At 48.7% G+C, this 25,298-nt stretch overlaps 1 protein-coding gene across 4 annotated transcripts in view; it reads right to left on the reverse strand.

The window, feature by feature from the left end:
• Nucleotides 1-3,487: 3,487 nt before the first annotated feature.
• Nucleotides 3,488-25,298, reverse strand: part of LOC144169212 (calcitonin gene-related peptide type 1 receptor-like) — a 165,821-nt gene continuing 144,010 nt past the window's right edge. The window contains exons 14-19 of one of the 4 annotated variants that reach the window (XM_077698251.1): nucleotides 24,715-24,781; nucleotides 23,347-23,432; nucleotides 19,912-20,044; nucleotides 19,402-19,443; nucleotides 17,366-17,455; nucleotides 3,488-5,391 (exon numbers count right to left, since the gene is read on the reverse strand). In XM_077698251.1, coding sequence (XP_077554377.1) covers nucleotides 5,317-5,391; nucleotides 17,366-17,455; nucleotides 19,402-19,443; nucleotides 19,912-20,044; nucleotides 23,347-23,432; nucleotides 24,715-24,781 — 493 coding nt within the window. In that variant the 3' untranslated portion in view covers nucleotides 3,488-5,316. Of the gene's footprint in view, nucleotides 5,392-17,287; nucleotides 17,456-19,401; nucleotides 19,444-19,911; nucleotides 20,045-23,346; nucleotides 23,433-24,714; nucleotides 24,782-25,298 lie in introns of all 4 variants that reach the window. The other 3 variants (XM_077698253.1, XM_077698252.1, XR_013322391.1) reach the window with 3 other exon arrangements.

Here is a 25,298-nt window from a genome sequence, read left to right on the forward strand (position 1 = left end):
TGCAGGCTTCAGTTTTCGCAGCATTTATCAGCCAGGGAAAATGAGGACAAATCGATTGAAATGATTTCCCTCTGCATGACGTACGATGTCTCAGATAACGATCGATGTTTTATTCATTACAGGATGACTGCAGTTTTCCAGAAAACCTTGCGAGCAAGAACACCACCCGGTGGTTTTTCGATGTTCTATCATTCTACTATTGCAGTAACCTGTCCTTCCGACGAAATCATTAATGGCGTATTCTTCCCTGTGCCCATGATAAGCTGGTACCCGTTACGGGTACTCTTTGGGATCGATCCCGAGAAGACATCTACAGACAAACGAATCCAAACGAACGTGTTAATAGCATTTCTCCCAAGCGAAGAAAACTCTCCAGACCTCCAAAAGGCCTTTGATCGGGTCTCCCACCATGCCAGTCTGCGCCACTTGGCTTCTCTGTCTCCTGGAGCCCGCACCTACAACTACGTAGGAGCGGGCTAACCATACGGTAGTTATTCGGATTAATGATCTGCGATCAAACGTCATTCCATTCGCCACCATAGCCACCCCTCAAGGAACAGTTCTCTATTCACTGCTCTTCAATATCGCTATGATACCCCCCCCCCCTTCATTATAATATCACCCGCTTCCGCTCAGTTTGTATGCTGACGAAATCACGCTATGGATTTCAGGCGGCAGTGCCGCAGACATTGAAACCATCCTACAGCAGGGGTAAGATTGTATCGCTGCCTATGCTCGTGATGCTTGTTCGCCCGCGAAGGTAGAGCTGCTTCTTCTCTTGCCCAACAGCCACAAAGGCGCCCGCGCAGCTCCGGACATTGCAGTGCGGCTGGATGACCACTAAGTTCCCCGAGTTCCATGCTTTAAAGTCCTAGGCCTCAATATCCAACACCACGGTGCCAATTCCACATTCCTCGTGCACCTCACATCCCAAGTCAATCAGACTTTCAACCACTTCCGCCGCATCATGACCCGCCACGAAGGGCTCAAAGAGGCAGACCAGTTGCGCCCGATACCGGCTTTCGTCACACGTCGCGTAACTTACTCCCTCCCTTATATGCCACCGTCTTCTAAGGAACTCCAAAAGGTGGACTGTGTAATTTGCAAAGTGTACAAGACGGCGCTGACGATTCCGCGGAGCGCTGGCACCACTTGTGTAGAATCGCTTGGTTTCTACAACACCGCATCTGAGCTCGTCGAAGCGCATCTTGTTGGTCAGTACACCCGCCTTGCAACCACGACAGGTACATCCAGCAACTCTTTGTGCTGACGCGGCTAGCTGTAGGCACTACGACGCCTAATCAGTCGCAGTTGTCAACAGTCCCAACAGCTGTTACCACCCTTCTCCTTCGGAGTTCTTCCCCTGCGACTATGGAAGAGGGGGTATTGCCCTTGCGTTAACACTCCTCCGGCCTTCCCCTGCGATCATTCTTTCCGATTCGAACACGGCCACCCGAAATTTCACCCGGGATCGCATTTCTCCCCCGGCCCTAAAAGTCTTTCTTCAAAATCCCCCTTACTGCCCCACAGAGCTAGTGTGGACCACAGCCCAGACAGGTGTGGGAGGAAACGAGGCACCACACAATGCCGCTCGAGAACTCACTTTCCCAGCGGGTCTTAGTATTGATCCCTTCCATGGAGCCGTATCAGATCGAGATCGGCTCCTTTCCTTTCCTGACATTACGTCTCATTACCGCCTCTCCCGCCGTCTACTCCCCCCTGCACACCTGGCGCTCTCTCACGCAGGACAACGCCTGTGACCCTTAGTGCAGACGCACACCCTTGCTTGCCTCTCCCACATGCACCACATGCACCCCGCTCTGTACCTCTCCCCTCCCCCTGCTCCACTTGTAGGGCAGTTCAAAACATGGACCACCCTCTCTGGCAAAGGCCCCACAACTCATCCCCCCATCGAGATGGTGAGCACTGGGTGATGGCGTAAGGTAGCTGGGATTTGTTGGTGCAAGAAGCCATCGTCGCTCAAACTGCCATAGTCACCGGGGACCTTTCTCCCTCGGTAACCATCCTTCCCCTAATAGCCCTTGCGACAATAATAGTTTTGCCTCTCGCACTCTGTCTATCTCTCTGGTAAACCACTTTCAGCCCCACGAGTGTATTTCGCGTGTTGTCTTGACGTATCGATTGTCAACGACCGCTTTAAATTCTACATTGCTGTCCTCAATTGTGCTTTTTGTGTGCCCTTGCATGTTTGTTAGCGTTTATTTTCGCGCAAGGTTTAAATGAGGGTGCCAGATGGCGATGATCGCAGACCGACGTTTGCTGCTGAATGGCGAGCAAACCTTTCCGAGTTTCTTTGACGGCTTTTGGAGGTCGTATCACGCCCACGAGTACATGACATATGTACTCACTGATTCGTTATTCAGGAAAAAATGAGCAGTGGCTTAGCTCCGCTATGCCATGATATACGTAGCGTGAGCTTGGCTTCAGCTGGTTATTCTTAGCATGCCTGGTTGTATAGGACTAGCTTGATTATCATGGTTACTGTAGCTTCAGTGACACACACACGGTAGAGGCATTATGTGACACGTGTATATTTATCAAGCGGTTCCGGCACAGCGTCACCAATCGCCCCAGAGCTAAGCTGGTTCCACAGGCGCACGCTAGTGTTGCTACGCACGAGCGATCGGTTCCACACCCGGCCACCCCTCGCATGATCGTCAAGTGTACCGCGCCGCCACATGCGGAACGGAGGTCGGCGAAGACGCTGGGCGCGTGAGGTGTATAAGAGATGAGGGCAGCCAGCAATGTTTCGTGCACAGTTTGACGTCACTGCTCCTCGCGCATGCGCAGCACGGCTCTGTAGGAGCCCCGCGAAACTGATCAACCTCAGCCAGTGTAGCTCAGGCTTCAAAATAAACAAGACTCCCTGGAACTCTTGGGAGCAGCAAGACACGGAGATATGTTCAGTCAACTGCCCGAACGCCTAAGTATTTCTGAAATGATAATGACGGTGATGATAATGTAAATAATAGCAACGATGATGGTAGTGAAAATGGTTATGATCCTTCTTATTATTATTATTTCGGGGTAATCCGCCTCACGTGCTGTAGTAGATTGTATAAGCACTTATTCCGGTTCGTCACACTCCCAATGCAAAACAATGCCTTGAAGGACCAAGCCCACCCAAAAGAATTATAGCAAATACTTTACCATAACCGGTGCTTTCGTGAACTTACCTTTTAACGACAGCACAGAACCAGGCCTTCTCATAAGTAGACTCCCTTTGGGAAAACACCACACTTCGCTTCTTGGCCCAAAGGGTTATTGATTGCAATTAAGTTCGTCCCCAATCCGTGAAATGTGGGCGCAACGACAGAAGCAAGGAATTTAGGAGCACTGCCCGATTGCCCAGCTCAACGAACTGTCTACGTCGTCTAACTCAAGGGCCGCCACTTCTGCGCATCAAAGCAGCGCTGGTGACACCGCGCTTCCAATAAACCTTTCAAGACTACGGAATATCAGATGGTCAGAGTTCATAAAGAAATTTATTTTCCAAGGAATAACTGGCCCAAAGCCTAGTTACCAACAGTGACGGATTGAGGTCTATTAAACCCTCTTTGTAGAAACAGTTGCTGACTGAACCTAATTGGGGGCCATTATATTTCGGGGGAGGATGCCGGATAGATAAAATCGTATATTTTCATTATCAGCCGTATGGCCTTCTGCAAATTATCATATTCGCCTGTGTTGTTCACCGAAACGGCTGGTGCTTTATTTGCTTACACAATCCAAGCATCATCTTCCACTGAACAAAGGCCCACAAAACAGTTAAGTTTGCGATCTTTCAGTTACAGCGCACAGCTATTCAGACTTCGTGTTTCCCTCTAAGCAATAAAACTACAAGCAAAACACGTTTGAAATATTCTTTACTGACAAGCTTTCACGGTGCAGAGAGATAATCAGGCATTGTAAGACAACGTCACACAGTTGAACGAATACAACTCAAGCGATTTAATGGATCCCTAGCGCTCTGTTGGCGCAACACTGCAATCATGTTTCTTTTGCAAAAAGACAAACGTGCATGGCGCCGGTTAATCACGAAGGAACCTTACAATTTCTTGCGGGCCAGTGGCTTTGTTATTCTGGTTCAGTAAGCAATAACGACAGGTAATGCGCAACATAGCTAAAAACCTGCTGATTTTAAGGGACCGAAGGCAGAAGGAAGAGGAACCCTCCCCTTCGCGATCACTGCTCTGTAGGTGGGTATGAAGAGCGGTTTCTGCGATGCCACCGGCGGGTCTGGGAACCTGTTAATACCTCTACGTGACGCACGACCGTCGGCAGACGGACTAACAGGATCGACCTAGAGCAGCTCTACTGTTAAAACAGTGCCTTTTGGCTGATACAGCATTCGGAAGCAGACTATCCAAATGAAGTCTTTCGCAGCAATAAATACAAGGACAGCATTTCGTAAATTTACTTGTGTCCTGAGGCAGAATACCACCGTATAGAGACCTCCAACATTACACTTCTAATTGTGAGAGCAATCACATACACGGCGCTTGAATGTTTTCATCGCTGTTTTCCACTGTCGATACCCCTACCATCACAACCGTAGCCCACTTCTCGACGAACAGTGCTCGTGGGCGAGCAGTCCGGAGCTCCGAACCTGCATGCCACGCCGGCTGTGCTCTGTGCCAAAAAGCACGCAATCGCAGCACCGCATGGCTTAGATTTAAATCGGTAAAAACGTGCAAGCACGTGACACGAGTGCGCATGCCTACATCGTCAAGAGACGCATGTCCAGTTTGTTGTCTTCGGCCACCACAGCGCCCCTCCCCTACGAAGCCGCCCTCTCTCCAAACGAGCATACAGCCTTTCATTCTACTAAAAGTGTTTCTCGTCCTTCTCTCTATCCACCTTGTTTAATGTAAGAGAATGTTGAGAGGGTACACCTCTTGACATTCCAATGAACAAAACTTAATTTATTTACAGATTATTTTACCGACTTGTCGACTTATTCGTGCAGTTTAGCAGTACTTTTCTCTTGTTTTCTGAACTAAAACATCACTATAACTGAGACGTAACATCAGCAGGGTAGAGAAATTTCTTGTCTGGGTGCCAGGGCCACATATCACTGCCGGTCAAAAAATCACCGTCGCTTTCTTGAGAATAGTGCCAGCACAAGTCCCACTTTGTAAGCACAAAAGCTCTCAATTGCCCGAAGATTCCTGTTCGAGATCGCAGGTGTCCACTTAAGCACACAAGCGTGATTGTCCGGGGTAGAATACTGTGACGAACACGCAGGCAAAATAATGCAGAGTGGTTTAGAAGCACATCCACTTCTCAGGTCCTTCACAACAGGGTCTGCTGGGGATTCTTTGACGACACCGACGGGCTTCGGCCTTCGAATGAACGTCTTGGAAGAAACTGTAAGAAAAATTGTTGTATTTAATGCAAATTTGTGAAAACATAAATAGTCAGAGAATGTAGGAAAGCTAAGCTCAGCAAGGTGCGTTTTCTCCGGAACGTATTTCTGGGGTTGGTTATGGCAGCCCAAGATTTGAAATATACCCTAACTGTCCCCTTCGATTCGAGAGTCAGTTTAAAAATTCAGATAAAAATTTCAGTCCAATGTGTAATGGGGCTGTTATCGTATACAAAATAAGCATTTTCTCCTGCAACTCCTGATTATATGTCTGACATTACTAACATGAGGGGAGATTAATAAAGCCGTGTTTGCTGTTCGCACATCGGCCGGAGCAGTGTTTGTTCTTGAATTTTTCAGTACGAATTCACGCTCCGCTACTTCTAACGCACTGACAGAATTTGAGTTAACAAGGACATAACATTGTAGCCGTCAAATCACGAGGACACTCAAAAGGAGACACCACCAAATTATCCCCGTTGCGAAGCACGCGGAATACTAGCTTAATGTTTTTCTCTTTTAAGTTATCAGACGGGACAGAAAACCTTCATTCTAACTTAGCACATAACTTGGCATACGTTAACACATTTCTGATTATCAAGAGTGTTTTAAATATCAGAACTCTCCTATTATTCTGGCAAGCAAAACTTTTTAGCTGAACGAAATGAACATAATGTGTTTACCTCATTGAAATAAATGGCTTGGCAAACAATAATTTTTTATTCATATCGTCAATCAACACATGCAACCACCGAATTCGTTAATAATAGAGAGTTGTAGCTAATAGTTTTTGACGGTACGCTCTGCTCCGACAGCAAGCGGGAGGGCCATTGCGCATGCGTGGCGCGCTCCAGCGCGAACGGCGTTACCGGAGCGGGGTCCCGCTCCGCTCAAGGGGCACGCTAGGCGGATCGTCCGGGCAGCTCACGCTCCCGCACAGAATTTCCAGATGGCTGCCCCAAGCGAGGCGAGCGCGCTACTGTGAAGTCCGTTTCTTCAGTTGAAACATAAGTGGCGAAACCGCGACAGCAATTCCTCATAGGCAAAGATGTCACACACCTCAACGAGGTTTAGAACAGATGCAAAAACTTTTGACCGAACCGCAAGCCTACTTCTATGCAGCGTTCAGAAAGATAGCCTTGTCTTGGCTATTCGAAGCTTTGACGGCTTCTTTTAAATTAGTGAAGACCATTATATTGTTTCAGAGACCAAATAAAGTAAGGAAATAGGGAGATAATGCAATAAACACGGCATTTTGCGTTGCCACGTAATGGGAATTCTGTTATTTCCCTTTGGATGAAGTTTTCGTTGCCACACGCACAGGAGATGAATGATGACGCGGATGATTCCGTGTCCAGGAAAATCCGGTTGTCGGTTATCTAAAAGCCTTCGTGGGGCCATCCGGAGCAGAGCGGGACGGCGAAAACGGTCAGATAAAACTCTTTAATATCGCCGCTGCGTGGACTGAAGGGCGGGTCAGCGCCTTACTACGGTGGAAAAAGGCCAAACTAGCGAGCGTAGTTCACATGCGCAGAACAATTCCACCAATGCGATTCTCTGCTAGGCCGTTCCGCAAGCACGTCACAAGCCCTTCGTGGGTAACCAGCCGCCTGTCTTCATTGCCGCGCGGTGACACCGATTTCGCGTGCGCCTTGCTCTCAGAAATAGTCGGCTGGCTACCAACTGAAAAGGTTCCTGTTGTACGTGCAAAACAACCTAGCAGACGGTGGTTGCATTGGCGGGATGGTTCTGCGCACGAGAACTAACCTCGCTCGTTTGGCCGCTTCCAGCCGTGATCAGAAGCTGACGCACCCAGCAGTCGACGTTCCCGTAATATTAAAGGTTTGGCGGCTCTACAACGTACAGAGAAGTAAAGTGGGAACTTTTCAAGGAGCAGTGCAGTGCGGATAATGTGGTAAGTGGCACCCTGCGTCAGACAGAGGCCGCTGTCAGCTCCGCACTTTTCCTAATAAAGTTGCCTGCTGCGAACTCTGGGGAATCGATGAGTAGCTATTTTTGTACCATTTATCACCTAGTGCCTCCAGAGTTCCGTGCCAACGGTCTACGGGGTGGAATTGATACAGAAAGACCGACCGTGATGCATGCGTACCTCGCTTTTACAACAAAGCTGTGTACCCCTACCCCCCAATGGTTTCATCGCCGTAGGCGAAAACGACCTCCCTTGGCCATAAGGCCAAGACGCCAAGGCAGGAATTACTGGCCGTATCCGTTTCTATCCTTATATTCAAGGGTAATGCATCCTAGGGGAGCGGTGGTGGGCTACTCGGTTTCCTTTGCGTGCTCCAGTTAGACAGGACACGATCGTCACATAAATTCTTGCTGGTGAAACCCCACTGTGTTATGCACACTGGCCGACTAACGATCGTCTCCGCTGGACGCCCTAAACGGTACGACACTCGGGGCCCCATTACGAAAACCGCCCTTCGTTCCCGGGGCGTTGCTTCAATCTCCCGAGGAGTCATATAACACGCAATTTTGAGGCAACCTCGAAGACGACGAGGGCGAGACAGTTTTGAGCGCTTGGGCAGCTCGGTCGTAATCGTTAACAAAAATGACGCTCTGATGTTCTAACATTTCCCTTTCCATTTCCTTTATTATCCTTTCAAACCGGCTTAATTATCATTTGTGCAGCACAGTAATTATATAAGATTTCTTCGTCCTTTCCTTAAACCATTGCTCTCTGGCCGGCACCCTCATGGGGCATGCGCCAGTCCTATAGAGAACAGCATCAATAGGACGTGTGAGCTCTCTGCTGCGGTGCCACCGCGGGGCTCCAACTGATCTTCAGCCGCCACGTAATCACAGATCTCGCTTTTGAATATCACTTACAGGCTTCGTGGCGGCACCGAAGCAGACAGATCACGAGTCCTATTGATGCTGTTGTTGTCTCTATAGGACTGGCGCATGCCCCATGAGGGTGTCGACCAGACAGCAATGGTTTAAGGAGAGGACAAAGAAATATGATCTAATTACGGTGCTGCACAAAAGATAATTATGTGGTTTGAAATGATTATGAAACAAAATGCAAATTTAAAAGTTAAAACCTCTGACCGTCGTTTTTGTCATCGATTGCCAGCCAGCTGGCCAAGCGATCATAGGTGCCTCGCCCTCGTAATCTTCGAGGTTGCCACAAAATTGCGTGTTACATGACTCCTCGGAAGATTGAAGCAACATCTCGGGCATAAGGGGAGGTTTTCGCAACGACAAAAAAGAACTCTCGTACAACTTTTCTGAGAAGGGTTCCGACAGTAGCAACGCAGAAAAACACCTAGCCAGAACAGGACATACTGCAAAAGCCGACGGCGAAGACAGGAAGTGAGTTTCCAACAGTGCGCTTGTCCCGTCATCGCGCGAGAAAGAAAAGAAAAGATAGAAGAGACCGCAGAAGAAGGTGAACATGGACGGGAAGAATTCAAGAAGGATGCCGAACCTGCCAAGACTGACACAGGAGACTCCAAGAAGGGCGAACCGCAACTCAACCCTAGGGGCGCACGAACGTCTGTGCCAACGGTCACAAAGTCAAGGAGCACGCAGGTGCATTTAAACAGGTGGGGTTATGTTTGGCATTTCGATTAAGACTGGCTCTACTACCACAGGGAACCATCACCTCACTTTGATAAGCAGCTTAGTTGCCCCAACCACGGGCGCGCCTGCCGCCGCCCAACTCCTGCTCCGTGTACGAGCGGTAGAACCCTCGCCTCGATTCCTATCCTGATCTCGCTGCCAAATTCCGATGCCTTCATCATCGGATGGGGGGGGGGGGGGGGTGTGATTATCGCTCCTCCGACGGCGCCACCTATGGTTTATCCACCTTCGCAGGCGCCCGCTCAAACGTCCGCTCCCGTGCAAGACATGGCTGCAAAAATGAGGGCCGGAATGATGAAAGACATGGTAAAAAACGGTTCTGATGATTACTCGGCCAAACTCTCCTTGATGAACCTTCCCGGCCAGCCGCTTAAGCCACCACGTGCACTTTTCGGCGAGTATATATCTCACCCGCACCCAGAGCAAAAGGCCCATTTGCAGCATACAGGGTGACCAAAGTTAATACGACAGGTTTTCTTTTAGTTATGTGCCTAGATCTACATGAAGACCACTTCTGCAGTAAGGTTATGCGCCCAGGAGACACAGAATCATGGGGTAAATATTGATTTCGGTGGCGTATTAATAAAAATTGAATAATTAACTTTCTTTTCACCGGCTGCAGTAAGCAGGCATGTTTGTATTGAACAGTTAGACGCAATCGTGTTTCTGTGCTGTCTCATTTGGCAGAATTTTTTTTCACGCATCCACATTCAGAGATCTCATACTGCAAAGTTTAATTGCCGTTCGCAAGATTACGCTTGCAAGGCGACGAGAACCGCAGCAGAACCATTGGTGAAGTGCGGTGTTTGACGACGGGGCGGATGCACAGGCAAAAGTGATAACTACCCCTCTTTCACTCTAAACTGGCGAAATCACGGAATAACAGCGGTTCCGAGCACTGCAGTTAGCGATTACGCAAGCCAAAACTGAAGGGGTGCAAGTTATCACTTTTCAACCAAACACCATGCACAGCAGGCTCGTCACAAAAGGAGGAGCTTTGCGCCAGTTCTCGCGCCGTGCATGCGTAATCTTGCGATCGGCAATTAAACTTTGCAGTTCGATATCTCTGGGCATGGATGGGCTAGAAGAATTCTGCCAAATGAAACGGTGTAGAAGCACGATTCCGTCTAACTTTTCAATACCAACATGAATGTTTACTGCAGCAAGTAAACAGTTATTAGTAAATTTTAATTAATTTAGTAACTGACATAACTAATTACCACCTCATTCAGTGTACCCCTTGGTGCGTAGCCTTACTGTAGAGGTGGTGTTCACGTAGATATAAGCGCCTCATTTAAAAAAAAACACCTGTTGACTTAACTTTGATCACCCTGTATACATGGTGGCCAACCCGATGAGCGCGCAGTTCTTATTCCTGTGCTCACTACCAATCTGGGCAAGAAAAGGCTGAGAAAGGAGCTGAGGGCAGAGAAGGCAGAGCAAGACGATCTCAGGAGGTCTCTTACCCAGCTCCAGAAGTCGGAAGTGTCCGAGGACAAGCCCTCACAGAAACGTAAAGATAATAGGACGGAGCCTAAAGCTTCTATGCAGGCGCGACGAAGTTCAATCGCCGACGAAATTCGCACGCTGGACCCGCTGTCTGAGGATTCGGATGGCAGGAACTCGTCCGCATTGAGCCGTGAACAGGAGTCCACTGAACGCCAGCAGCTGAGCGAGCAAACACCGGCGTACAAAGGACGGACCGGGAAGTCCTGCCGGTGCTGCTGCTGCCTCGCCCTATTGCTGTTCGTTGCTGCTATAGCCACCGCAACCACGGTGTACCTAGTCTTCTCCGATAAACTCGGCGGCTTGCTGTGCGACCTAGGCATCTTTAAACCCGATGGCTTTGTGGACTCCAAGTTTCCTCCTAACCAAAACAGAAGCGTTCGGGAAGGTCCTCTCGAACCGGTCGACATTTTTGACATCAAGCACTTACCGATAGAAAAGTATTTCTGGAACGAAGTAGAGACCGATTATATAGACCAAAGCGAAGATGATGGAATGGGCCCAAATGACACCGTCATGGATTGCAACGACACGACCCGATGCGGCTCATCGGCGATAAGGCCAACTGCTAGTTACGGTACAGCGACCGGTGGCATGGCAGAGTTGATCAAACTTAACGATGAAAAACGCCTGCGTGCCTAACGACGAGGACTTACTAGAAGACTACACGTCTCAAAGAATCAACTTCGACAGGTTTTTGAACGCTGGTGTTGCATGGTGCCCCTCCCGCTAGATAGCGACTACAGCGACCAGGTTGCTGACACCCCCATCAAAAAAATGCTCAGTCTACCAGTATATATCTGTTATACGAGAACTCCTAGCGCGCTTTCTACCGCCGTCAAGGGGTGAGGCGGCACCATCAATCCCACAAGCTAAACCCGAGGTAATCCTCTGCGCTGAGGTTACCACTATTACCACTGCTGGGATTCGAACCCTGGCCGTTCGCGCCAAAAGCGGAAGTCGTAAACCTAAGCTATTCGAGAATTTTTTTTCTTTATTGCCTGCTTTGGCGCATACAAAACACAGTCACACGTTCATAAAAGCAGTCAACCTGACTTTGGTTGATGTCATGTGTTTAAAAGTCCATTCAGTGTACCAACGATTTCATGTCTGCAAGACATTCTGGGGGATTCGACACACATTTTTGATTTTCCACGTTTTGACCCATGGCCTGTCCGAAATTCTGTCTCACGCTTTTTGCATCGATGACAGAGTACCTTGCGGCCATTCTTGTCTTCCAAATAGAGCTCAACCCAACAAGCATGATCAGGTCGTAAGGCACGCCATCTTCGCTTTCAACAGGCAAGTACCTATGCCTACGGCACCCACAGGCAGCCAGTTTTTCGGGTTTCATTGGAGCACAACCCGCAGGAAGACATCATCCCAACAATCAATGAAAATACATGCTCAATTGCTTCAGCTTTTTTTATATCAAACAGTCCATTTGCATTGGAACGAGCAAGTATTTTTCTGCCATCCACGTCTTAACAGAGAGGGTTCCAGTATGCAGGTTGAAGAAAAAAGTCTTTACGCTGGGAGGCACATGCATACGCTTAACTCTTTTAAGCACGTCTTTACCCCTTCCGACTTTATAAATCAACCGGTACATTGGTTCAGGGAGGACTACATCACACACATCTTTATACAACTTTTTCCTATTTACTTGACACAAAAACTCTCAAGAAAATCGAGCAGCAGAGTACAACTTATCTCATAAAACCATGTAGGCCGCCAGCGGTAATATTGGACGTGACTATAATATCCGGTAACGCTCTACCCAAGCTACTGAGGCAGAACAGCTGCTTCCTTTTAGCAGTTGCTCAAAACCAGTGGATGGCGGTGTGTCACAGAATTGAGCGAAGTAATAATTTAGTGGCCGATGTCTCGGACGGGAGGAGCGACAAACAACTCCCCCTTGCGTGCGAATTCGAGAATGTGGTTCGGACCTGCTAACCGGCGATAGGTCCACGCCTGATTGACCGCTGGCGTGAGGCATGAGACGGGGCACGGGAAAACAGTTTCAAAACAACGGGCATTTACTTCACATTCACAGGAAATTTGAAACAGACAGACAGGAGTTTTGACGAGTTAATAGAACAATGCAGTTGACACCCCGTTGGGGTCAGAGCTGCCAAGACACCGACATGAAGTACATTAATCACAATGAAAGAAAAGGTACACGCCGTTACGAGCCCGAGGAGAAGACGACAGTAAATGAAGGGGACAGTAGAGTATACAATAGGCGGGGTTGGAGGCTTCCCCCCAACTACTAACAATAGGCCCGCTAGAAACACATACCGCGTGGTGCACTGAAGGAGGCGGATAAGAAGCCCGTGCAGTCCGCATAGGGAAATACCACACAGAAGATGAAAAGGAAGAGTCCGAGGAAAGGTGGAGAAGGGGAGAACATCTTAGCTGCGGTCCGGCTGATGGTCTCGCCGGGGTGACGGAGGCTGTCGGTCGTCTGTGGTGGGGTACCGCTGATCAGCGACGCAATTTGGGTGAACTCCGGCCGCGCACTGTCGCCTCCTTGAGGAATCTTCGGGGGCCCGAAGTTCACCGCCGTCGTCGCTCGGCCTCCCCAGCACAGCCCTCAAGGCCGACGCCGCGTCCCGGCCGTACGTCCGGCCACCACCAGTTCTCAGCCCATTCTCCCCGGAAACCCCGCGCTGCACCACGCACACCGTCCACCGGGCCGCGCGCCTTCCGAGAATTCCCGGGGCGCAGCCTTCAGTAGGCCGCGGCACTCTCGCCCAACTCTCTCCCCGAAACACATGGCCAGCCGACCCGGGTGCGGCAATGGCGGCGAGAACATTCCTCCGCTACGCGGTACGGCTCCTCTCGGCCCGAAAATGGCGAGCGGCAAGAAAACCCGTCAAGGAGGGACATGAATTTCGCGACACCGCCCCCCCATCAAGAATGTTATCCCTATTAACATTCCAAACATACAAAGCGAAATTCGGGTACACCTAGATACACAAAAAAAAAATCATCACACCAAGTACCCGGCCTAGACAAAAAGGCGCGACCCACACAAGTACAACACATGCATAATATACAATAAAACTGTGCACCAAAAATACAAATATTCGCACTCACCTACATAACTACATCACGTTGAGACAAAAAAGACACACTATTCATACATCAATACCTACACCCATGAGTATGCGTGCTAAAGACATAACAAAAAGAACCCCAAAGTACTACCAGAAACCTGACAGAAACTAAACCACATAAGGGTGCACGGGGCACGCTGAACCATACACCCACTTATAGCTTCACGGTGATACAGCCAAACACATCTCATATTTGAATAAGTCCTCCCGTACATGTAAGAGCTGAAGAATTTCAGTGCCCGGAGGCGACTCTCCTCTATTGCCGACTACGCGCGTTCCCTCGGAAACAACTTCCGATTCGTAGATTCTCCAGGGTGGAACGCGGTGCCTTTTCACTGCAGTAACATCGCCCCGCCTCCACTTGTTGGAGGCATCTGTGCAAAGCACCAAGGGTTGGTCGGAGCTGGCAACCTGCAAAACAGGTGCCCTGGAAAGAAGCCGCCTCAGTCCATCGAAAGAGCGCTTCCGTTAACCCCGATACCACCAGTCTCGCTCCTCGAGCGCAGGAATTCCATAAAACAGCTGTCCCGGAAAGAAGCCGCTTCAATCCATCGAAAGAGCGCTCCCGTTACCACCAGTCTCGCTCCTTGAGCGCAGGAATTCCATCTCTTCTCTCTCTCTCTACCATATTTCGCGCCGGCCGATACTTATCGTGTACCGCGACCTCCCACTCAAGCGACTCGCGCTCCCTCTCTCTTTCGTATTCCCGTTGGCGCCCTCGCGCTCTTCCCTCTCTCTTCTCAAAAAAAAAAAAATTCCTGAAGAGCGCTCCCTTCGATGCGCATCTTTACAAAGAGCGACTAGACGCTCCAAATCTCTCATTCTGCCTGTCGCAGAAAGAACACTTGCTTCGTGCTAACCTATGCCTCACGCCCTGGGCCAATCGTGGCTAGCGGTCCTGCCGTGGACGCCAGTTTGTCACAGAATTGAGCGAGGTAATAATTTAGTGGCCGATGTCTCGGACGGGAGGAGCGACAAACAACTCCCCCTTGCGTGCGAATTCGAGAATGTGGTTCGGACCTGCTAACCGGCGATAGGTCCACGCCTGATTGACCGCTGGCGTGAGGCATGAGACGGGGCACGGGAAAACAGTTTCAAAACAACGGGCATTTACTTCACATTCACAGGAAATTTGAAACAGACAGACAGGAGTTTTGACGAGTTAATAGAACAATGCAGTTGACACCCCGTTGGGGTCAGAGCTGCCAAGACACCGACACGAAGTACATTAATCACAATGAAAGAAAAGGTACACGCCGTTACGAGCCCGAGGAGAAGACGACAGTAAATGAAGGGGACAGTAGAGTATACAATAGGCGGGGTTGGAGGCTTCCCCCCAACTACTAACAATAGGCCCGCTAGAAACACATACCGCGTGGTGCACTGAAGGAGGCGGATAAGAAGCCCGTGCAGTCCGCATAGGGAAATACCACACAGAAGATGAAAAGGAAGAGTCCGAGGAAAGGTGGAGAAGGGGAGAACATCTTAGCTGCGGTCCGGCTGATGGTCTCGCCGGGGTGACGGAGGCTGTCGGTCGTCTGTGGTGGGGTACCGCTGATCAGCGACGCAATTTGGGTGAACTCCGGCCGCGCACTGTCGCCTCCTTGAGGAATCTTCGGGGGCCCGAAGTTCACCGCCGTCGTCGCTCGGCCTCCCCAGCACAGCCCTCAAGGCCGACGCCGCGTCCCGGCCGTACGTCCGGCCACCACCAGTTCTCAGCCCATTCTCCCCGGAAACCCCGCGCTGCACCACGCACACCGTCCACCGGGCCGCGCGCCTTCCGAGAATTCCCGGGGCGCAGCCTTCAGTAGGCCGCGGCACTCTCGCCCAACTCTCTCCCCGAAACACATGGCCAGCCGACCCGGGTGCGGCAATGGCGGCGAGAACATTCCTCCGCTACGCGGTACGGCTCCTCTCGGCCCGAAAATGGCGAGCGGCAAGAAAACCCGTCAAGGAGGGACATGAATTTCGCGACACGGTGAGTGCATAAAGGAAGTGGCGCGCTTGTACCGACAAAAGACACACAGCGGAGGAAAAGAACCAGAAGGCTCTGGACAAAGAATATGAAACCTGGAAGCGCAGGGTAAACGACAAGGCAATAAGAAATGAAGCGAAAAATCAGAGACAACGACCTCGAAATAGAGGATGGACGCAAAGAAGTCCTCAGATGTGATCGGGAAGCGGGAGATCACGAGGGAAAACTTCTTTGATGATACCAAATAAAGTGCATTGCTTTTTGAAGCCCGGGCGGGTTGCTTGCGGGCAAAAACGCTTATACGCTTATACACGAAGCACTGAGCGTAGGTTGCGGCAGGGGGCCAGGAAACATGCAACGTATTGTAAGGGAGTGCAAACGTATCCGTCCAGTCCTCAGTGAGGAAGACATCCAGCTTCCGGAAGCCATGGCTTTAAGGCTAACGGAAAAGGGAATTTGACAGCAGTAGAGTTTAGTAAAAGAAGGTTACAACGTTGGTGGGGAAAGAGCAGAGAACAATTTGGGAAGGCATGCGAGCAGAGAAGTCAGACTAACAAAAAACTCCATTTTTTCCGAGGTGATTCTACAGTGGCACTACGACTAAAGCCGCTGTGCGATGCCACCCTGTTACAAAGGGAAAGCACTAAGCATAATCACCATTGCGAATGTAATTTCAGTTGCGGGTGCCCATATGCGTCATGACACCTCAAATCATAGTATTCGGCCTAATCTCAGGAATTCCAAAACCCATGATTACACTCCTAAAGGCTACTTAGGCGGCACAATCTCAGGAAATCGCAAAGAAGCGTTGGCCAGTACACCTCAACGTTTACATTCTGCGCTACCAAACCAGTGGGAGATTTAGGAGCGGTTTTGTAGCTACAGACACCGACGCTGGATTTTTCCCTGAAGGGTTCGCTTATTTCTCTCACATTAAATGAAGTTTCTTCTGACTTCTAATGGTTTCTACCATAATAATAATCTATCAGTGGGCCTCAGCCCCGCGGCGACCATTGCGCCCTTAATGCAATTCAAAATGCCTGCTGACGCCTATCTCAATGTGCAAACATTTGCTTCTGCCAGCACTACTAGAGTTCTGGAAAAAGACAGCCTGAATAAGACAGTGCAGCGTTCCTAAAATTTCAACTGTAATTTTGAAATTACAGTTCAATATACCGCCTAAATGGAGTGGTTAAAAGTATTAAAAAGTGCTAATATGCTCAGTAATTGGCGAGTAACGATCTAATCACAGCTCTAGCTCCAAGAGCTGGCGTTTTTGTACTACACTTTATTGGGGACATCCGTGTATACCGTGCGTTCCGAAGCACCAACGCTGCGGTCAGCTGAATGCGACGATATGGGGCTGTAGCTAGCAAGAGAGTGTGCCCGCGCAAAACCCCTTAGTATGTTTGTTTTTGTTTTAGTCTCACTGTAACGGCAACAAACGGGATGACACAGGAGGTGCGGGGCTTGGGCCCAGCGACCATAATAGAGGACATACAGAAATGCAGCAGCTCGTGTGTGCACTATCGGAACGTCGAACTCAATATTTACACACGGTAAATGAGATAGCAAGGTCTCAGCACTCATGCAGAAAGTATGGTAATGCTTGAAGCTACCATGCTTTTAGCATGCTTAACTAGGGAAACTGGTCGCGAAGCACTTAACATGTATACAGAGGAGAAAGTTTACCATAACCTTCATGGAACAGCTTCTTCAGATCGGCGTTCCGGTTTTATACTTTTGTGGTTCCTTCCCAGGGCGACTTACGCTGATGCTGGTGTTTGCGTAAGACGTCCGGCGGCTTTCACTTCGGAAGCACGGCGTTTGGGAGAGGGCTTTGCGGAGGACACCGAGAACCTGGCAATAAAATAAATACGCACGCTTAACAAATTGTATGATCTTGGCGAAACGATGCGTCATAAAACATTGCCAGTTATCAAAACTTTAACTCCAAAGTCTACCTTTGCCACCTCGCATCTTGCGTGTCCCGGTGAATATAAACTCGTCAGATTATAGGTCGTATTTGTAAGCCCGGTGGACCAAGCTAGCGCCGTTTGCTGTACCTCAACTTGACGTTTCCATAATTTCGCAGCATGTTCTAAAGTGAGTAACGATTACGAAATTTTATAGCACAGTGTAAAAGGAGAGTTGGCTAATGTACAGGTCTGGGGTCTCCAAAACAAAAATCTCTTCCCAGAATGCCGTTGACATACGCGTTACTTGTCCGTTTCGGCCAAGACCAATTGGGTGTACCAGCAAGACTCGAGTATAGAGTACTTCGTGACCGATAGGTGCCGACGATTTCCACCCAGTGTCAACGCTTTGAACAGGTAGTGCTGATGAAAACGCATTAGCAGGACGGTGTTGAATCCCGTATTCGACACTGCGGCTTTAGGGAGATTGAAACACTCACAAAAGACTTCTACCGACCTGTAAGAACCTGAACAATGTGACGCTCTGCATTTTCTTGAGTATACCTGCCATTCCTCACGCCGGGTACAAATGAGGGCGTTTTCACGGTCCCTGCCCCCGCTGTTAAATTGCCCGCAAGCGTTCAAGCTAGCTCGATGTACAACTTTGTTATTCTTAGAGTTATTGAAATAAACTCATTGAAGCCTGTGTTGCATCACGTTGCAAGGAGCACGTTGAGCATGGGCATCTTCGGAAAGAATATAAAGGCGAGGTGGCAACCTGAAGGTATACTACAGTATTCCGTGGCGGTAGATGCTAGCTGATTAGGATATGCACGCGCCTTTAAGTATAAAGTAAAGCTTACAATATTTTACAGTAGCTCTGTATGCGTATTCTTCATTGTCTTACAGGCGTACTGAAAGAACTGTGTGGGTGGAATCTACCATTATTTTGATGCGTTTCCATCTGGTATGGGGGTGTCAACAAACCCCGTCGCTTACTCCTATTCCCCAACCTACATACGAGCAGTGGGTGGCTCGGCTGACGAACTCCGACCTCTCTTCACAGCGTAGCGTGGTAGAGAGGGCCCGGGTGGCTAGTGCAGGCCAGGGTATCGCGGACTAGAGGAAACCGCCCATTCGGAGGGTGCTCCGACATCAGCACCTACGGCTCGCCTAAATGAAGTTTATTCCTCCCCCTCCTTCTCATCCTCCTCCTTTTACGAAGGTTAGGTGACTCTAAGTGTTCACTGCTTCGCGGTCTAATGACGGCGGTTAGCTTAGTTCGCAAATCACATGAACACGGAATAGATTACGGAAAATGAACTGACCAACATAAGAAATAAGGGGTTTTGCACTAGTCTAGATTCGTTAAAATCAGACCCTCCACATATTTTCTAATGAAATGGTGGAGTAATCTGGGTGTTAATGACACTATAGGAGAGTACTTCATGCAAGGTGTTCAGAATCTGAAAGGCGCTCGCACTGCTCGCCGTTCCAGGGGGTTTAGAAGCGTACAGATGGCTTTGATGAGCGCTCAGAGCAGTACAAACACCTTTTTACCTTCCTTTATCAGCGAGACATTAAAAGCTCGCTCGAAATTCCCCCTACCAGGATGCACGGGCGAGGGAAGCAGACAGCCTGAGTCGCAATCACCGCAATCGTCGCAAAAAGGAACCGGCGGCGGGGTGATTCACAGACAGAAAATATAAAAAAGACACCAAAAGCCTGCCCAGTAGAAAATTCGTAAAATGATGCGAATTTGTTGAGGCTCATCTTTATTTTTCCGGAAGGTGAAAAAAATCATGCACCTTAATGTGCACATTGAAGAAAGGGTGGTGTAAAATATTCCGTCTTAAGATTGTTTACAATACTTTAGCTTATTTCTCTTACCTCTCCATTGAAGAAGCAAAACAGCAGTGCGACGCAAAGTCCCTAGAAAGGCAGAACAAGGAAGAAGTTTGTTAAATACATTTTCGCTCATGGATACTGTTTCTACTCAAATCAGAGGTAGCTAAAGATATGAGTAACCGAAAAAAATCCAAATACGAGGCCTCCAAGTTTTATTAATCATTTTTTCCACTGGCTTACACAGTTTTACTTACAGCATGACCCACATGATTTGAGAATCGTGAAAAACTGCTTCCCTTTAACGTACACATCTGTTACCGTTTTTATTTCAGTTAGTTCGTACAATTCTAATCTCCTACCATTTAGCCTATCCATATTATTACAGAATCATGCCTTAATGTCCTGCTTCCGAACAAGTGAAAAATGCAATTCATGACATTTTTTAACGTTTTGTTGTCTCGCCAGACCCTCATCTCTTAGCGCTCTCTTGCGTTCCCTAAGAACCGAATGAAATCGTCACCGTGGTCCTCAAAACGCAAAGTTATCCCTTACCTGCAAAGACGTAACGAGCGCCGAGATGATTTCGTAGGCGAGAAACAGAGAACCCTTGTCTGGCCTGAACGGTGTCACCAGATAATGCAAGCCTAAGAGTGGAAGTAGGATCAAGGTAGCCCGCACAGCTTTCCTGCAAGTAAAACGTAAAAAAAAATCAAGCAACAGTCATGTTGCGCAATACCACCTGCATACCAACGAAAGGCGCATACCGAAGTACGGAATTTTTTTAAATCTTTTTGAAAGCGACGCCTATGTTCACGAGTATCTTTTTACGGCTGGCTAATGGCTAAGAAACAGGTATGTTTCTTCGGCTACCGTACGCAGTACACTTTATGTGCTGCATTCGGTGGCGTTAGCTTCTTAATTCAAACGAGTATTTTGAGGTAGTTACTACATTTCAATGTCAGGTATGTGGGGATCGCGACTTTCACGCGAACCCCTTTCTGGCTAGCTTCCCATCGCGGCCGGCATTGAACAACGCGCCTCGCTCACGCGACGGTACCCATACGGGAGGGCGCCAGCGACCGGAGGGTTTGTTGTGCCGGAGTGGAGTTGACCCTTTTCCCCTCTGCCTTACCCGAGAACCAGTTCTTCTGCCCCACTAGCGCCACGAAATGGCGAGGTCTGTTGGGATGTCGCATGACGAGAGGACGGGCTCTTGTATTGGGGATTGCGTTAGCGCGCGAACGTTTCGGCGCGCCACAAAAGGGACTCCCCCGGGCGAGCTCGGAGACTTCACCCACGCTCGCACGCACTGCGCCCCGCTGCTACGGTATTCATTCGGTGAATCGAACCATCTCGATCTCTAGCGTTTTCTAATGCCGTGCTATCAATGTTACCGTTATGGCCTACGATTAGTCTGTACGCAGTGTATTTGATTTGCACATTGCAATAAATGATGCCACTGGTGTATTGCCCGTGTCACACCTGCCTTTGTCTGCCTCCGCAAACAACGGACCCGTCCGGAGCCAGATCTCGCAAGGCATGTTTTCTGAGCGCGGATGGCTGCGGGTTGGGAGATAACTAGTGTGTGAAATGTAGAATCCCACATCTGGAGCCCAACGTGGGGCCTTGTTTACGGATTCGAGCAGAAGGCGCGGTAGCATCCTTTGTTCTGGCGTCGGACTATCCGAGCATAGACAAAAAAACTTCAGGCCTAACTCATTGTAGCAAGTTATTAGCAAAGGCGAATTTTTCTGAGAGTGCAGTGAATTATTTATTGCTGCGGTGTTTTTAATTTCCTAAGCGCCGAGTTTGCAGCGATCGTGTATATGACAGCACATCGCTACCGTTAACACGTGGTCTCCGAATTTTTGTAGGGACATTGTTGTTTATGAAAACGAGGGTTTCCGAGTTTACATCAACGCGAGGCCAGGGAGCCCGAGCCGTAGTGTCCGCGTTCATATCTGCTACTGATGCGAGCAAATACTGCTTTCGCATTTCTGGGTTAAGCATTGCGCCGGTTGGTCGATGCCATCGTGAGTTATTTGTGCCCTGTATGCTAAAGGGTCAGAGCAGGTACTCTAGATCTGTTGACATTTGCAGAGCGGTTGCATTGCTCAAAAACGTAGCAGCTCAACAATCGGATTGTGTCACGCTATTGATGCAATCGGGTTTGTATACTCCCTACCCTACACGCTCCCTACACGCTCCAGGGTTAGGAAAAGTTGGCGTGCTTTGTTGACGTTAACAAGGTGGCAGTTAGGCCGAAGCCACGGCAATTGTGATAATCGACGTCAAGACACGTGATCAATGGGATCAAAGGGCTACTGCAGCATGTTTTTCCGGCCCTATACATTGCGGGGTTTGGACAATTTATTGGGCTTTCTTGACATTAACAGAGCGATGGCAATGCTGACAACTTGACAGTTGTCATTAGGATCACACCACAAAGGGGGTGCGATTGGAGAGCTCTTTTTCTGCCCTATACTGAAGGTGAGGGGAGTTTCTTTGTGCATCTGAGACACCCAGGATTGGGCCATATGACGGAGCGTGTTTATGCTGCTGACTACTGTTCCAGACGACGGGTCTTCTGCAACTGGCGAGCCTGCTGAACCGGCGCGGTGCAGCATGCCGCCGCCAGCCGGGCCGAGAGAGTCGGCCCTCTCTGGTCGCGTTGGGGCCAGGGTACATCATGGATGTATCGCCACTTGAGCAACGCTTGCTTGGGCTGACAGGTGCTGACTGGTGCTGGTGCTGACTTGGGCTGACTTCCCGGATCTATCTGCCTGCGGACCTCCGCTGGTGGTGATCGGGTCTGCTGGTACACTACCAGCGGTGGCATTGGACGAGCGGAAGCCGGCGTCGGCAATACGATGCAGTTAATAACGATTTAATCGACGAATGAACTTTCCGTCGTCTCTAGTCCTGTAGTCACCTCTCGTCGGCGTACGCAAGGAATTTAGGAGGGAGGGATGTGGGAATCGCGACACTCACGCGAAACCCTTTCTGGCTAGCTTCCCATCGCGGCCGGCGTGGCACAACCCGCCTCGCTCACGCGACGGGACCCATACGGGAGGGCGCCAGCTACCGGAGGGTTTGTTGTCGCCGGGGTGGAGGTGACTCTTTTCTCCTCTGCCTTACCCGAGAACCAGTTCTTGCCCCCCACTAGCGCCACCAAATGGCGAGGTCTCGTGGGTTGTCGCATGGCGAGAGGAAGAGCTCTTGTCTTGGGGATTGCGGTAGCGCGCGAACGTTTCGGCGCGCTGGTCCGGACCTAGGGAACGCACTCCAAAGGGACGCTCCCGGGCGAGCTCGGAGACTGCATCCACGCTCGCACGCGCGGCGCTCCGCTGCTACGGTATTCAATCGATGAGTCGAACCATCTCGATCTCGAGCGTTGTTTAATGCCTCGCTCCCAATGTTACCGTTATGGCCTACGATTAGTCTGTACGCAGTATATTTGATTTGCAGATTGCAATAAATGATGTCACTGGTTTTTTGCTCGTGTCACCCCTGCCTTTGTCTGTTTCCGCAAACAACGAACCCGTTCGCAGCCGGAGCTCGCAAGGCATGTTTGCTGAGCGCGGATGGCTGCGGGGTGGGAAATAACTAGTGTGTGAAATGTAGAATCCCACGGGTAATAGGCTTTGTCAAGCGACGATAAAAGAGCTCGAGAGAGAAACCGTCATATGTGCTTCCAGGCTCAATAGGAAAACCGCGTTTTAACGATCCATCCAGTAGTTTGTAAAAAAATTGAAAAAGTTCTCGGATCACATTCAGCGCTCGACAAGAAAATTTGTTTTCAGCTTCAGTGACTCCGCACGATGATTTTATTTCCAATCTTGTCTGTTGAGGCAACAGAGTGCGTTTTAACTACGGAGATTCACATTTTAGTGTCAAAGAAAAGATAGAAAATGTGCTGATCATCAAATAGCACGAAAGCTTACATAAGCGTCAATGACTGTAACGCAGAAAAGCGTGTCTTCTTACCTCGTGCTCTCGTTATCAGGGGAGTTAACCGCCCGAAGTTTGGTGACAAGCACTCGCACGATGTTGACGAGAAATGCAAAACTAAGCTGAAAATGACGGATCAAAGGAATTGAGAGAGTATAAATTGTGAGCAATCAGTTAGTAATAAATGACGATACTCTCATTCCGATACTTAACAGTTCGTCAAGTGTACTCTTGCTCATGAATTCCTATCCGACTAAAGCTTGTGTTACGGTCATATATTTAGTTAAACAAAAAACCGAACAGTGTAAAAGCACGTACCTACCTTGTACTAACATTTAAGGTCGTGTGACACCCTTAAAGTCGTTTACAAATATTGGTCTTGGTGTGCTTATTAAAAATCGTGCCGTCATAAAACTTTCCGAAAAACCTTCAAAACAGAGCACTTTGGCACCCGACAAAATAAAAAAATATTAACTTTATTTGAAATAAAGTTACGTGGTGAATAAGTTATTTGAATAAAGTTACGTGGTGTTTTCATGCAGTTTATATTCTTTGGTGAATCCGAGCCCGAAGGTTGTTGACTTTTTTGGTGGAAATTATGCCCTGGTGCGTTACGGACCTGAACCGAAATATAAAATTTCCGCTCAAAATTGGTTTTCTTTTGCAATTTTTTTATTCTCGGGAGTGAAAAAACTAACTCTGTGGCTCGAATATTCATGACTTAAAAAAACTAACAAAGTTTATTCCCGATTGTCCTTACACTCATATAAAGCAAATTGGTGCAGATGTAATCAAAATTTTGGTTTATATGCCTGCAGTAGTTCTTTTTTTAATACGCACGTGATTCTCAATATCGCCCATTTTGACTAAATGCCAGCAAAACGACAGTAAACCTGGCCAGTAACACAAACTTCTTCTTTACCATGTGATGGCCATGTGACAACGCTTGTGAAAACCTCAGCTACCTAAGCGAAAATATCCAAATCAAAACTAAAACTACCATCCCAACGTAACAGTTTTTACGGACAGTGTTCTACAAATACTCGAAATATTGAAACTGCGGCACGACACCCAGCCTTCTTATGTTGACGTGGGCACCAAAAAGTAAAAGAACCGGTATGGAAGTTCCTTAAAGTAAAGTGTTACATATTTATTGAACGCGAAGTAATGGCTATAATACTGCAAATAAAATCAGACAATCTTTTTGTGGTGCATACAATCTATACCTTGCAAACAAATTTGTTCAACAACAGCTGTATTATTTGTTGTTATTACTTTTACAATCGTTACTCCAAATACAAAATCGCAAAACATGCGACACCTAACAGGGTACATAACATTCCTGTCCTTGGATGCTTAAGAGAGGTAGGCCGGCAATTGCGCGAGCTAACGACGAAATCTTACCAGTATAGAGAAGCAGACGGGGATGCTCAATACGTAAGTGTACCAAAAGTCATGTTCCACCCAGCACCTGAGAACGGAGATGGAGACAGAATTCACGCACGGATTTAATTCACTTTCTCCGCGTCATCTCAAATATGGGGGCTTCATTCACCGCGAAAATTCACTTGCTAACACCCACTCGGAAAAATAACAGTACTCTGCATATGCGGTTGACGCGTGCGGCGATTAAATCGTCTGAAATGTTTTAGCGTCCATGCCGGAGTGATTTCTCCTGGCAAGTAATACTTCCAATCCTCAAAAATTATTCAGTATTCTAGAGACCTTCACTGATGCGGAAACAAAATGTGCCGCTGATTAACGAGGAACAAGATGTTAACATTCGGTTTGCTCCTAGCACACTGCATAGCTTTAATCTGCGTCTCCGTACTATTGCTATAAAACTCGTAGAAGGGGAGCAGCGTACGAACATTCCCTAGTTTTGCTTAAGGCAGTATGCGTGAGAGTGCGAGTGAGAGAGACAGTGCATGCGCGTGTATTTGCGTGCGTGTGTGCTCGCACACACACAAAATGACAAAGTGCAGTGT

The sequence above is a fragment of the Haemaphysalis longicornis genome, unplaced genomic scaffold (assembly GCF_048455015.1).
Source record: "Haemaphysalis longicornis isolate Haplotype H1 unplaced genomic scaffold, Haemaphysalis longicornis Haplotype H1 scaffold_2, whole genome shotgun sequence".
Classification (NCBI taxonomy): Eukaryota; Metazoa; Arthropoda; class Arachnida; order Ixodida; family Ixodidae; genus Haemaphysalis; species Haemaphysalis longicornis.